The sequence below is a fragment of the Delphinus delphis genome, chromosome 4, assembly GCF_949987515.2.
Source record: "Delphinus delphis chromosome 4, mDelDel1.2, whole genome shotgun sequence".
NCBI classification, from domain to species: domain Eukaryota; kingdom Metazoa; phylum Chordata; class Mammalia; order Artiodactyla; family Delphinidae; genus Delphinus; species Delphinus delphis.
Genome location: NC_082686.1, coordinates 125,388,657 through 125,402,716, shown reverse-complemented (window position 1 = coordinate 125,402,716; position 14,060 = coordinate 125,388,657). Strand labels below are relative to the sequence as shown.

Genomic DNA, 14,060 nt, shown 5'->3' with positions numbered 1-14,060 from the left:
TTTCACAAAAAGTCAGCCTCTTCAAAGCTCTTCCCGCGCTCAAGGGATGATGTTAGAAGGGTTCTTTGGAATGCTTGATGATTTATCATAGAAGCTTTTAAAAAAAGAAAGAAAGAAACCCCAAAACTAAACTAAAAGGTTACTTTGAATATGTGGAACTGAAGTTCATTTAGCAAGATTCTGTTTACCACCCGCGAAAACTGGAGTACAAATTAAACCATCTTTGAGATTTTCCTGTTAAATCAACATTTGCTGATGGAGAGTTTCAGCAGATACTCTGGCAGTCTCTTATAACCCCCGCTTTCCCTGCATTTTGTTTCGTTTTGTTTTTCTGTTACTTTGTATCTTGAACAACAGTGGATAACTAGCAAAAGGTATTCCTCTCTGCCCTCCCCAGATTCACATGTGCATCAGGGAGAAGGATTTGAAGGGAATAAAGTAATTTCTGTGTCTTTCTAGGGCTTAGGTGTGGCTTCTAGCCATTGGCAAGCTGGTTGTCCTTTCCATAATCTGCTCAGAGCCAGCCCCATGCAGGCCCGTGACAGGTTTTGTAGTTGAGCCTAATCTTGTGGTTTTGTTTTCTTCATTTGGCATTTTGTGTGTGTGTGTGTGTGTGTGTGTGTGTGTGTGTGTAACCATAGCCTATTTTAAAAACAAGGGAAGCAAGCCCAGGACACAGAAAAGCAAGCCACTGAACCTCTCCGAGGCCAGAAAGACATTTGTCAAACATTCCAGGAGGCCCGCTGGACAACCTGATTCCCTGGCCTCCCTCCTCGTCTGCAGCTCCTGGCTTGGGGAAGCTGCCCAAACACTTTGTCTGTGAGCTGTCGCTCTCTGTCCCTGCTGCTGCAAAAGGCAAAAGTTCAGGAGTGAAGCCTTCACCTTTTCCACGTCTGCTTCTTATACAACAAATGATGTGTAGGCTTAGAACTGAGTCCAGGGACCTTCCTGGCCTCAAGCCTACTTGTGGGGCTTTGTAGACGTGACCAAGTGTGTTTGCTGGAGCAGGTCAGAGGGTGCATCAGCGTCCTGGGCAGCATTAAACAGAGAGTCTGGGTAGTCACCCCCTCTGCACACCCCATTCCCATGTTGACCGTTTACTTCACCAAGGATACAATCATTAAATCAAAAGAGTGTTCATATCTCAGATGCTGTGGAGTTTTGTTTTTCTTGGTGTTTTCTTTTATATTGAATAATAGCAGTGAAATGTTTCTGGTTACATATCTGTAGAGCTTGGTTATGTTCGATTGCCAAACACAGAAGAGAAAGCCAATTATCAAAGAAGAAAGAAAAAAAAAAGAGAGAAAGGAAAAGGAGATGAAAAGAATGAAAAAGATACATGTGGGTTTCAATTTAAATTCTGACTCTCTTGGAAGGAAAAAAAAAAGAAGTCTCTGCTTTAGGTTTTTTTTTTTTTTTTTTTTTTCTGCTTTAGTTTTGATACATTCCTGCTTCAATGGAGAAATCTTCTGTTTGGGTTATTCCTTTCTGTGGGGACTGGCAAAAGTCTAGAACTTGACTAGGTCTTTAGCCTTTTTGAGGCATTTAGTGGCAGTCTGCCCTTAACTGGTTTGGCCTCAGATACTGCATTTGAGATACTCTGCTGCTTTTCTTTCTTTTTTTTTTTTTTTTAAACTGAACTATTCTCTCCCTAAAATGTTATGGAATATTATCCCAAGGAGTATTTTGTTCATTGCAAGTCTAGATGTTTTCCTTCCTGTGCTCTCCTGAGGACCTCCTCTCTGTTTGTCTCTGTCTTGGGCCTCTGTTGCCTCTTTGTCTTTGAGTAGCTAGAACCTCAACCATCGGTGAAGTTCATGAGATTCAACCTAATAAAAGATTCAAAAACAGTCTGAAATGAAATGACTAGAGGGAACAGAGTGACAGGTGGAATCATGGGCACCTGGGTTGAGTCAGGCAGGACACCTGGCTTCTAGGCCCTGGACCATTTTATGATTTTGACCAAATTCACTATTTCTCTGGGTATTGTTTCCTCACCTTCACAAGAAGTTGCACCAGGCAGGCTCTTAGTTTTGAGGATCTTGACTATATTTTAAGCCTTATTCGTTTTTTTTCAAATAATTTGGGGGTTACCTCCTTTCAGTCCACCAAGAAAATATTTTGCATATTTGATGCATACATGACCGTGCTTTATTTATTTATTTATTTATTTTTTGCGGTACGTGGGCCTCTCCCGTTGCGGAGCACAGGCTCCGGACGCGTAGGCTTAGTGGCCATGGCTCACGGGCCCAGCCGCTCCACGGCATATGGGATCTTCCCGGACTGGGGCACGAACCCGTGTCCCCTGCATCGGCAGGCGGACTCTCAACCACTAAACCACCAGGGGAGCCATGACCGTGCTTTTGTTTTCTGTTTTTTACTTTCACATTTTTATGTTTTACATAAATAATAAATGCACACAGAAAAACTTCAAACAGTGCAGAAGAGGAAAAGGAAGATCTCCTCCCATCCTTGACACCCCGTTTCCTCTCCAGAGGCACCCACTGTTGTGTATTTTCCTAGAGAGATTTGCTGTATATGTATTGATATGATATGAATGCCCACTGCCTCCATTTTTCTAGTTACAAATAGTGGCATGCTCTTACATGCATTTCTTTTCCTTGGATTTTTTTTTCTTCCCTCTTCTAAACATTGTTTCTTAGAGATTGTTCCATAGAAGGACCTACAGAGCTTCTTTATTCTTCAGAATAGCCACATAGAATTCCTCTGAATGAATGCATCATGATCTCTTATTGGTGGACACTGTTTTTGGTCTTTTGCTGTTATGGACAATACTATGGTGAATATTCTCATATAGACTTCTCCGTTGGTGGGTGTGCTTTATTTTGAAAACAAAGCCACTGGCTAAGTTCTACTCTTTTCCAGTCACTACAGTTAATAGCTGGAGATGTTTAGTCTGAGTGTAGTCTGAAGGATCAAATCTAAATTAACTGGGAGAAAGCAGCATGTCCACCATGCCTTCCCAATGGATGGTCGCCGTAAGGGCTGGTGTTTCAAAGGCTCGCAAGGGTGTGGTTTTGGAAGAGATCTTCTCCAAGTCTTAGACTCCCCCAGATAAGGAGGCAGACATCAATAAAACCTGCCAAGCAGTATCTGGACAGTGTGTGGAGTGGAGTAACAGAATCCTGTGTGAGTAGACTGACAATGCTGTCTTCCCAAGTTACGGCAGATGGGTCTGATTTGTCATGTCAGTAAGTACCAGACTTGAGCCGGTTTTAATATTTTTCAAAGAACCTGAGTTATAAAAATGAACATAACCTCTGAACGGTTAACAAAAAAATTTAACATTTTTAAGCTTTTTTCCTAACCTGGGGATTTCTGATATTGGAAATAGTCAATTTACACATTTCTCTTATAGACACAATTTGTTTTTTTTTTTTTTTTTTTTGTCTATAGTAGTTACATCAGAAAAATAGGAGCATACTTTTTCAGAAGGTTCAGAAACGACTGTGCCTGGAGATAATCACTATTCTTCCATCTAAGCGTCCTTCTCCTGGCCTGAAGGAGGTCTTATGAATTAAACCCTTCTGGATATCTGGACTTTGTCTTACTTGAATTGGTATTTAAGAGAACTTTTCCCCGATGACACAGTGTGTGCCCCATCCCTGACCCTCCCACCCAGGCCTTCAAATAGAGATTGTGATTACGCTCCAACAAGCTGTAGAAATGGCGTACTTATTTCAGTTATTTTGGCATTGATCACAGCTGTGCTTTTTTTCTGTTCTCAAACTGAGAACATAAGGAATGCCCAGCTGGTTTCAGTCATTCATCCCATCGTTTACTGAGTTTCCCTGTGTGCCAGGGACGGTGCCAAGAAATGAGAGTTCTTGGTGGTGGGCTTGATTCGGGAAGTGAAGCCCAAACTGTTTGGGCAGAATACTCCAGTATCTTAACTTGCCTCGACTGACTTTCCTGGGATTGAGCAGAGTTGTACATCTGTCCAAACCTTCCTTGAGCCCTTCCTAATTGTAACCTGAGCAACCTTTGTCCCAGGGCCCTGTTTTGAGTGCTTTGAGGGTCTGCTGTTTAAGTGGTGCTTCCTTGCGATCAACTGAAGGGAAACCGTGTGTAGCGGGGTTGCCTCAGTTTCAGTGATCGTTCCTGGTCTTCAGTTTCAGGTGTGGCAGAGGGCGGCCAAGGACAGTTGAAAGGGCAGGTGGACGGAGTGTTGGGGGTTCAACTGTGGCCCTGGTTCCGCCTGTTTCTAAGCAGAGCACGCCCCTCACCTCCCTGGGTTTCACAAAATAAAAGGCTGGACTAGATGCTTTCCAGGAGTCCTTACAAAGCCTAACATTCTAGCGCTCCACGGCCAAGCATAAAAACCCACCTCATTTCTTCACACGTTCCTTGCGAGTTCCTGTGAAGGCAGGAGCTGTTTATTCAACTACAAACCCAGTGCCCAGCACACAGTGGGAATGGGATAAAGACTTGAGTGAGTTATAAGTAAATTTAAAAAAAAAAAAAAAGTATTTTTACCCCACCTCTACTCCCATCCAGAGGAAGTTCCTGTCATGGAATTAATTCTTCCTTAAGGAAACCAGTTCTTCTACAGAAAATCTTCAGTGTTGGTATTTTCTTTTCTTTTTTAAAATTTTACTGGCGTAGAGTTGATTTACAATGTTGTGTTGGTTTCAGGTGTACAGCATAGTGATTCAGTTAAACATATATTCATTCTTTTTCAGATTCTTTTCCCATATAGGTCATTACAGAATATTGAGTAGAGTTCCCTGTGTTACACAGTAGGTCCTTGTTGATTCTCTATTTTATATATAATAGTGTGTGTATGTTAATTCCAAACTCCTAATTTATGCCTCCCCGCTACGTTTCCCCTTTCGTAACCATAAGTTTGTTTTCTAAGTCTGTGAGTCTGTTGCTGTTTTGTAACTAAGTTCATTTATATCATTTTTTAAAATTAGATTCCACATGAGTGATATTATATGATATTTGTCTTTGTCTGACTTACTTCACTTAGTATGATAATCTCTAGGTCCATCCATGTTGCTGCAAATGGCATTATTTCATTCTTTTTTATGGCTGAGTAATAGTCCATTGTATATATGTACCACATCTTCTTTACCTGTTCCTCTGTCCACGGACATTTAGGTTGCTTCCCTGTCTTGGCTATTGTAAATAGTGCTGCAGTGAACATTGGTGTGCACGTATCTTTTCAAGTTATGGTTTTGTCCAGATATATGGCCAGGAGTGGGATTGCTGGCTGATATGGTAGTTCTATTTTTAGTTTTTTAAGGAACCTCCGTACTGTTCTGTATAGTGGTTATACCAATTTACATTCCTACAAACAGTGTAGGAGGGTTTCCTGGTACTTTCTTTTCAATGTGTGTGTGTGTGTGTTTTCTACACATTCACTTAATACATAGTTGATTAGGCTAATTTAAAATTCATCTAAGAAAGTTTAGTTATAAAATATGTTCCCTTGTAATATCCATAACAAACTGATGATCTGAAATATTTTACTTTGAACTTTAAGTAAAGTATGCCAATAATTTTATCTTTTAAAGGTAATGATACCAAATATAGCAAAAATTGAGCGTTTTTTTCCCTCAGAAATGAAGTAAGTATATAAAATTACACATTGTTGCCTTTGGCCCTGACCTAGGAGCAAATAGACTGAAAAGCATGGTTTTCTTTATTGTAGGATATTACCCAGGCAGAAGTTAAGCAGATTTGACTGGTAAACTGTTTGGAGGAAAGCTAGCACTTTTTAAGATGCATTTTTTGGCGGGGGGTGGTGGTGGTGTGGGGAGACACCAATTATAGAATTTATTAAAGGATTACAAATTTTTTTTTTCTAAAGTGAAGTACTGCATGCCAAAATTTTAAATGTCGGTAAATGCAGACAAATAGAAAATCCGTAAAAAGTTTCAAACACTTCTTGTGGCTTTATCCAATCACAAACGCTGTTAGCATTTTTATATCATTTCTTTCTCACAATAATTCTCACTAAATGATTCTCTAATTATTCACTAATAATTTCTCACTAAATAATTTCTTTGGGGCACCCTCTTTTAACAAAGCGTGAATGGCGTCCTGCTTTTGTGTAGGTCCCTGATCTAGGTACTATGTTTTACATGTCACTCGTCAATTCACTCATCCATCCTAAGTATTATTTTCTACCCACCACCTATCAATGATCACATGCCCTCCTTAGCCCTGCCATAAGCATGCAGTTTATCTGAGACCGTGCATACACACCCCCAGATGTCCTGGTGAAATTAGCTTTTATGCTGTGTCAACTTGTGTGGAATTTACTTACGACCACTCTGTTCTCTGAAAGGTTTAAAATGTATCCTAGAACACAGGCAAGGTGTGAAATCAGGTTTTTAACAGGGCACAAAAGCCACGACTAGGTGAGCCAGGAGAAGGGCCAGTATCTGAGCCTCCATGCATTGAATTAAGGTAATAATTACTTCAACAGTAATGATTAACAGGAAAGTGCTTTGGAAGGAATCTCAGGAATCTATAGTGTAAAGCGCAAAGCATTCTGATGATCTCTTTTTGATAAGGTGCTGTGGTCCCTGGTCGTTAACCCGCCTGTTCTTCCCTCCTGTAGTGATGAATCACCAGCACCAGCAGCAGATGGCATCCAGTTCCCTGAGCCAGCAGAGCCACCCTCCTCAGAACCCCCCAGCAGGGCTCATGAGTATGCCCAACGCGCTGACCACGCAGCAGCAGCAGCAGCAGAAACTTCGGCTTCAGAGGATCCAGATGGAGAGAGAGAGAATTAGGATGCGTCAAGAGGAGCTCATGAGGCAGGTATGGCCTTCGGTGGGGCCTGGTGGAGGCTTCGTGGCCTTTGGTGGCAAGGCTGGTGGGTAGGTATCTACTTGCCATCGCATTAAAAGCCCAAAGCGCTGCTTCAGACTTCCAACATCTATTTGCATTGTCTTGAGAGACAAACGTAGATGAGTACAAAGACTAGCTGTATCAGCATGGCTGCCTGTGGCTTTCACTGCTGATCACTAGAAGGAGAGAAAGAATACGTTCCAGCTATTTATTACTGTGTAATACATTATCGCAAAACTCAGTGGCTTGAAACAATAGCCATTGTATTATATCACGCCATTTCGTGGTCAGGAATTGGGGCAGGGCTCAGCTGGACTGTTCTTGTGCTGTACGTGATTTTGACCGAGATCACTTAACGGTGGTCGACCGGTGGGTGGCCTGGCCTGGAGGGTCCAAGGTGGGTTTACTCAAGTGTGTGGCACCATGGAAAGGGCTGCTGGAAGACTGAGCATAGCTAGGACTAAAAGCTGGAGTATTTGCCCACGGCATCTCTAGCTTGGCAATCTCAGAGCAGTGGGACGTATTACATAGCAGCTTGGGCCTCTGCAAGAGAATGTTCTAAGAGACAGGAATTGAAAGCTGCCAGGGTCTTGGGCCTGGCTCTGGAAACTGCCACAGAGTCAGTTCTTCCATATTCTCTTGGACAGAGCAGTCACAGCACACCCCTCCACCCCCAATTAGAGCAGATAGCAGAGGGGATGGTCCACGGAAGAGATGACAAAGAATCTGCAACCATCTTTGATCCATCGTGGAGCATGAGAAAAAGAAAGGAAAATGTTTTGCATACAGACTCTGATAGAGTGCTCTGCAAAACCCCCTGGGCTTTGATCAGGCACTTAGTGCCATTTCCTCATTCAGTCAGTCAGTCAACAGAGTGTGTGTCCTCTGTGAGTCAGGCTCAGGACCTCACTTCACAAAATAAAGAAAAGAAAATCCATGAAGGAGCCCACAGTGTTCTCTCTGATTCAGTGGCTTGGTCTGTGCAAAAGCAGAATTCTCTTCTGTGTTGCTAAACTCATGTAGCCCATGCTTTCAGGTCTCATAAATTTTGCTGGCTGCATTTTGGGGAGGAAGGCTTCAGTTTATTGTTTTAATTCTTCAGACTTTGCCTTATGACTCACATGAAGCAAGATACACGGGTAGCTTCCTTTCCATGTGGACGGAAATGAATAGTTTTAACTGTTCCAGAAAGCTTTCTTCCAGGGGGCTGGGGGTATTAGGGTAAACACGATTTTTTCTTTTAGTTATATCTGATACTTTCAAAAATATACATTGACTGCCATAGGTAAATAATGTATTTCTCATCAAATAAATTCTAAAATACAAAGTATCTACACTGTATGAAGTTTAAAAAACCTGATGAATTAAAAGAATTCCTTATACATAGCCTTTGAAAATGTGGGAAATGAATATAAATTGTGCTTTGTTGTTCTGTTGAACTAGCCTCTAAATTTGAGGAATACAACTTTGTAATATAACCATCGTTGTGCTTTTTTTACCCTGAGGATTTATGTCTGAACTTTCACGGTTATTTCAGGGTAGCATTTGTTTATACTGTTTTTAGATATACAGTATCATGTTTCTTAGCAGGAAATGATTGTATTATGGTTTTCTGTCTTTGGATAATAATTCTATTTGGAATAATTTATCTATTTTATAATATAGAGTAATATAAATAGTATTATAGTAGCATTTATAAGTTTTAATGTTTTTTTTTTCCCCCGCAAAGAATGACTTGTGTCTCAGTTTCTGCCTCGTTCTGTGTTTCTCTTTCCCCTACCCCACCTCCTCCTTTCCCACAGAAAGTATTTCTGAAAAGGGGTGGAGAAAAGTGCCCCAAATTGTTTCCTTTATTCCAACCATAGGTGCCTTTGAACCAGAATGTTAGTATTGATGGTTCATATTACAGAAATACCAACCAAGTTCCTTAAATGCTGATCCCTAGAGGCTGTGGAACTTGGAGTATTTTGCTGCATGACAGCGTCGACTCCACTGTACAGGACCTCGGGGAGGAACGCTGTCCAGATTTGCTCCCAGAGTCTCCTGTAGTTCAGCTTTGAATGTGTGAGCTTGTATGTGTGTGTGTGTGTGTGTGTGTGTGTGTGTGTGTGTGTGTGTGTGTGTGTGTGTGGTTAGAGGAGGAGAAGAAGGTGGAATGGATTGTTCTGATGTCTTTTTATCTTTATTATGGATACAGGAAAAAAGGTCTAAAGAGACTTTTTTAAGTCGTGGCAGACGTGTTCCCCATCCAGAAGCAGCCTGATACTCAGGGTCAAAGATATTGTTTAAGGCCATACAGTAAATGGTGTCGGAGTGTTTGATGACGGTGGCTTTTGCCAAGATGTCTGATTGTTCAGGTGTGGATTAGTATGTGTATCACCTTTGTGGGTATTTTTTTTACTGCCTTCTTTTGGTGCTTTGCCCTTAAGCCTCACTATTTGTACTTAAGCCAGGGTGGGGCAGGGAAATGGATTGGAAGTAAAAGTGATATTTGGCTCACCTGTTTAGCCGCCTTCCAGCACCTGGTAGGAAGATAGAGGGACAGAGGCAATGGTGGTCCTGATGAGCTCTGAAGATTGTCTGTGCCATTTGTTCTTTCTGTCCCACTCCCTGTTCTACGTAGTCAACAACTTCCTGAATATCCTTTGCTTTCTGGGCACTTTGTAATTCCCCTGGCCTTCCTTTAGTTTGCAGGAGGGCCCTAGCTGTCCAGCCTGTCTTCTTGAAGTCCCTGCCCAGCAGGCAGGCCCTGCCCTTCCTATCAGGGGAGAATTTCTGGGAGAGAGGCCCCTTCCTAGGCTCCATCTTTATGATAGGAAAGGAGGTTGGTAAATTTTAATAAATAGAATGAATTTGTTCCTAATTCTTGGGAAGTCATCAGTACTCTGTATATATATATATATATTTTTTTTTTTTTTTGCCGTACGCGGGCCTCTCACTGTTGTGGCCTCTCCTGTTGCGGAGCACAGGCTCCGGACGCGCAGGCTCAGCGGCCATGGCTCACGGGCCCAGACGCTCGGTGGTATGTGGGATCTTCCTGAACCGGGGCACGAACCCGTGTCCCCTGCATCGGCAGGTGGACTCTCAACCACTGTGCCACCAGGGAAGCCCATTACTCTGTATATTTTTATTATTGTTAAATATATGATAAATGTGAAAGGTCCTTATGAGTTATATGCCATGTAAATATTATTTTATTTTTCCTTTTTCTTCTTCTTCTTCATCTCCTTCTCCCTCTTGTTCTTTTTTCTGTTTCTGTGCCATTGTTCCTCCAGGCATGTAGTCTGATGTTGTGCTGTGGAGAAAACAATTCCTCGGTTCTCGTTCCACAGTCTGACGTATACCTCACAATGCCGAGGGCTCAGATGTTAACTTGTCTCTGAAATCATGCCAGAGATATTAACAAATGAAGTTGAGGAAAGTCTGATTACAGATCTGAAGTGAACCTCCATTATTTCAGGATGGAAAATTTTTTTTTTCATTCCTTCTTTTATCTCTTCATTTGTTTATTCACCCAACATTTATGTTGTGGGAAATACTAAAAAGATAAGTGGGACATGGCTGCCTTCAGATAACTCACATTTTAGCAAAGGAGACAAAATGATGAACTCTAATCCAGATTGGTGGCCAGAAGGATAAATTCAAACCATTCCTTACTTCGTGGGGTCCCAGTGCTGCCATCTTTCACTTTCATAGCTGGAGCAGGGACCAGATGCACCAGAGCCCAGAGTTCTGTGAAAATGAGCATAAGGTGCTTCTTTCTTTCTTTTCCTCGTTCCCACAGGCCAACAGAACTCTGATCAAAGGGCCGGTGAGGTTTGGTATCTCCCCTGATTAGGAATCTTTTGAAGTAGAAGAGTTTTGTTAAAAACGATCCCTACAATTTAGCATTGGCTGCTGTAGCAACAGAGTGGAACTGCTTGTATCTGATAATTGATGAATTATCTCAGAATGTGGCAGGTGCTCCCAGGGCTGGGGTGCCACGAGCCCAAGGGGATCCCAGCCAGGTCTGCAGTACGTGGCCTTATTAGGAAAGTGGAACTTTCTCTGCTTTCGGCGTCTGTCACAGACATTATGGAGAGTGAATTCTCATGAAAGACATTCTCCGTTGTCCGTGATAATCAGTTTTATTTTTGCTAAGTTTTCCAAAACGCCGTGAAGCGGTTTCAGGCTCATCTAAGAAACGGCAACCCTAGGAAAGAAAGCAATTCTCAGTTGAAGATGTACTTCCTGCTACCTTCATATTAGAAAAAAAAGTTAGAATTCAGTTTATGAAGTTTTTTTAAGTAAAAAATCGTTTTTAACTTTTAAAAATATAATTTAGTAGTTTTTTTGTTTGTTTTCTCTGACTGAGATGAGAGAAAGCATTTTACTAACTGAAAGAATTCAGACTCAAAAGACTTCATAATGGGACTTCCCTGGCGGTCCAGTGGTTACACTCTGCGCTTCCACTGCAGGGGGCACCGGTTCGATCCCTGGTCGGGGGACTAAGATCCCGCATGCCTCGCAGTGCAGCCAAAAAGAAAAAGAAAAAAGACTTCACAGTGTATGATTCCATTTATATGACATTCTGGAAAGGGCAAAACTATAGGGACAGAGAACAGATGAGTGGTTGCTACAGTTAAGGATCGGGGAGGGGCTGCCTCCACAGGAGAGGCACTAGGGGGTTTGCGGGGGATGACACAGTTCTGTGTCTTGCTTGCAGTGGCTGCTTCACAACTGTATTATGTATTTGTCAAAACTTAGAACTGTACAGTTTCACAGAGTGAATTCGACTCTAAGTAAAGATAATAATAAAGTAAAAGTGTCACACAGAAAAGACAAAACACATTCATTGTAGTAAATGTTTAAAATAATCAAAACCAGGAAAGAATGTATGCATCACTTATACTCTTACCTAAAGAGAGCAGCTATGAAGATGTTGGTGATTTCTCTCCAGTCTTTGTATGTATCCATGTGTATTGTGTTTTTTAAAACAAAATTGGTAGTAGAGAATACTACTTTTGTTATCTCTTTTTCTTAATATATTGGGAAGTCATTTATTTATTCTGTATCAGCCATGGAAGTTGTGCTGTGAGTTTGGACATATCTATTCTAAGCTGCCTGGAATCCTTTCTCCAACGTTTCTGGACATAAATTTTTAAAATACTGTGAGCCACACGTGCCCACAAGACTATAGATTATTCTGCTGTTACAGCTTAAAAACCAACACAGTATTTGCTCAGTATCATAAAGGGCATGTTTACAACTTTACCGGAGGAAATGGAAAATTTGAGTAACTCGTAAGAAATTGAGAAACAGGCTTCGCAGTCCCTATTTACCCCTCTGAAAGAACAATTCCTTGACATAAAAACAGACTCTTGGCCTTATCTGAGGAGAGTATTTCGTTGTATTATTCATTTAAATATGAAGCTGGGGACCTTCTGCCTCAAAGATGATTTTAACCTCGAGGACTTCCCGTCAGCCTCCAGGGCCTGGAAGAGTCTTAAGTGAAGAAGCCTTCGCTCCCTCTGCGTTGTTGGGAAATGGTTATTATTCCCAGGCAGACTCAGCACTGCTTTTACCCCCATCGTTCCCTTAATTGAGGCTCAGTGGACAGGAGAAAGCAGCTTGTCAAACAAAAATGCTGACTAAGCCCGGCCTCTGGTTGCCAGGGCAACAGGGACAAGGGGAGAGGGCTTGGGCAGGAGGCCTCAGAATTCTTTTGGCAGGTCTCACAGATTTTTGTTGGGCTTGACAACCACTACCGGGTCTGGCCGGCCAGCTGGCCGGCCTCTGGCAGCCATTCCTGACCGAGGACCCGGGGGAGGGACACACCCGGCTGTGAGCAGCACTGGTCCAGGGAAGGTTCTGAGGTCTGTTTTTTGTCATGTGAAGAATAGCTATTTAGAGACGTTAAAAAGTGTCATATCATAGCCTAAGTAGTGGCTGCTTCATAGAGTCTTGCCTTCAGCACCTGGGGCTATAATTTCCTTTTAGAAAAGCATTTCAGAGAATTAGGTTTCAGGATTGACTGCAACATCAGAGGTCATGTTGTCCACCCAGGGTGTGGATCCCTGTAGAGTAACCTGGCTGTCTACGTTCATTCATTCATTTGTTCAGCATGCTCTAGGCACTAAACGCACAGCAGTGAACGAATAGGCTTGGTTTCTACCCTCAAAGGGCTTCCATTGTAACTGCTGTCAGTGTTCTATTTGCCTACAAGTCCCAGAAATAATCCATTTTCTGATAAATACCAATTCTTTTAAAAGGGGCCCAGGGCTTCCCTGGTGGCGCAGTGGTTGAGAGTTCGCCTGCTGATGCAGGGGACACGGGTTCGTGCCCCGGTCCGCGAAGACCCCACGTGCCGCGGAGCGGTTGGGCCCGTGAGCCGTGGCCGCTGAGCCTGCGCGTCCGGAGCCTGTGCTCCGCAGTGGGAGAGGCCACAACAGTGAGAGGCCCGCGTACCGCAAAAATAAATAAATAAATAAAAGGGACCCTTTTGAAAGATATTATAAATCAAACACATTTAAATTTTTTATTTATTTATTTTTAAATATTTTTTATACAGTTTAAAAAAATTTGTATTGAAATACAGTTGATTTACAATGTTGTGTTACTTTCAGGTATACAGCAAAGTGTTCAGTTATATATATATATATATATATATTCATTTTAGATTCTTTTCTATTATAGGTTATTACAATTTTTAAATTCATTTTTAAAGGTTTTTTCATTTACAGTTATTACAGAACATTGGCTATATTCCCCATGTTGTACGATCCATCCTTGAGCCTGTCTTATTCCCAATAGCTTGTACCTCCCACCCCTCATCTGTGTATTACCCCCAACCTCTGTACTGGTAACCATTACCTTGCTCTCTATACCTGTGAGTCTGCCTCTCTTTTGCTATATTCACTATTTGTTGCATTTTTTTAGATTCCACATATAAGTGATATTGTACATTATTTGTCTTTCTCTGTCTTATTTCACTTAGCATAACACCCTCCAAGTCCATCCATGCTGCTGCAAATGGCAACATTTTGTTCTTTTTTATGGCTGAGTAGTACAAACACATTTTTTTAAATGGAGGCTCACCAGGTTTGCACAAATGCAAAGCAGCTTCATATTTCGGATCTTGATAAGATCAGAGGTACGAAGAAATATTCCACCTCGAAATCCATTCAGCTATTTTTCTTAAGAGGAGACTATCTAAATTATATGATGTTTTCCTTAATTCGATTCTAAAGGATAAC

The 14,060-nt window shown here is 41.8% G+C and overlaps 1 protein-coding gene across 2 annotated transcripts in view; it reads left to right on the top strand.

Moving 5' to 3' along the window:
- The window catches only part of WWTR1 (WW domain containing transcription regulator 1), a 132,029-nt gene that overhangs the window by 100,389 nt on the left and 17,580 nt on the right, over positions 1-14,060 (top strand). For both annotated transcript variants that reach the window (XM_060011406.1, XM_060011407.1), the window contains exon 4: positions 6,593-6,795. In XM_060011406.1, coding sequence (XP_059867389.1) covers positions 6,593-6,795 — 203 coding nt within the window. The remainder of the gene's footprint in view (positions 1-6,592; positions 6,796-14,060) is intronic.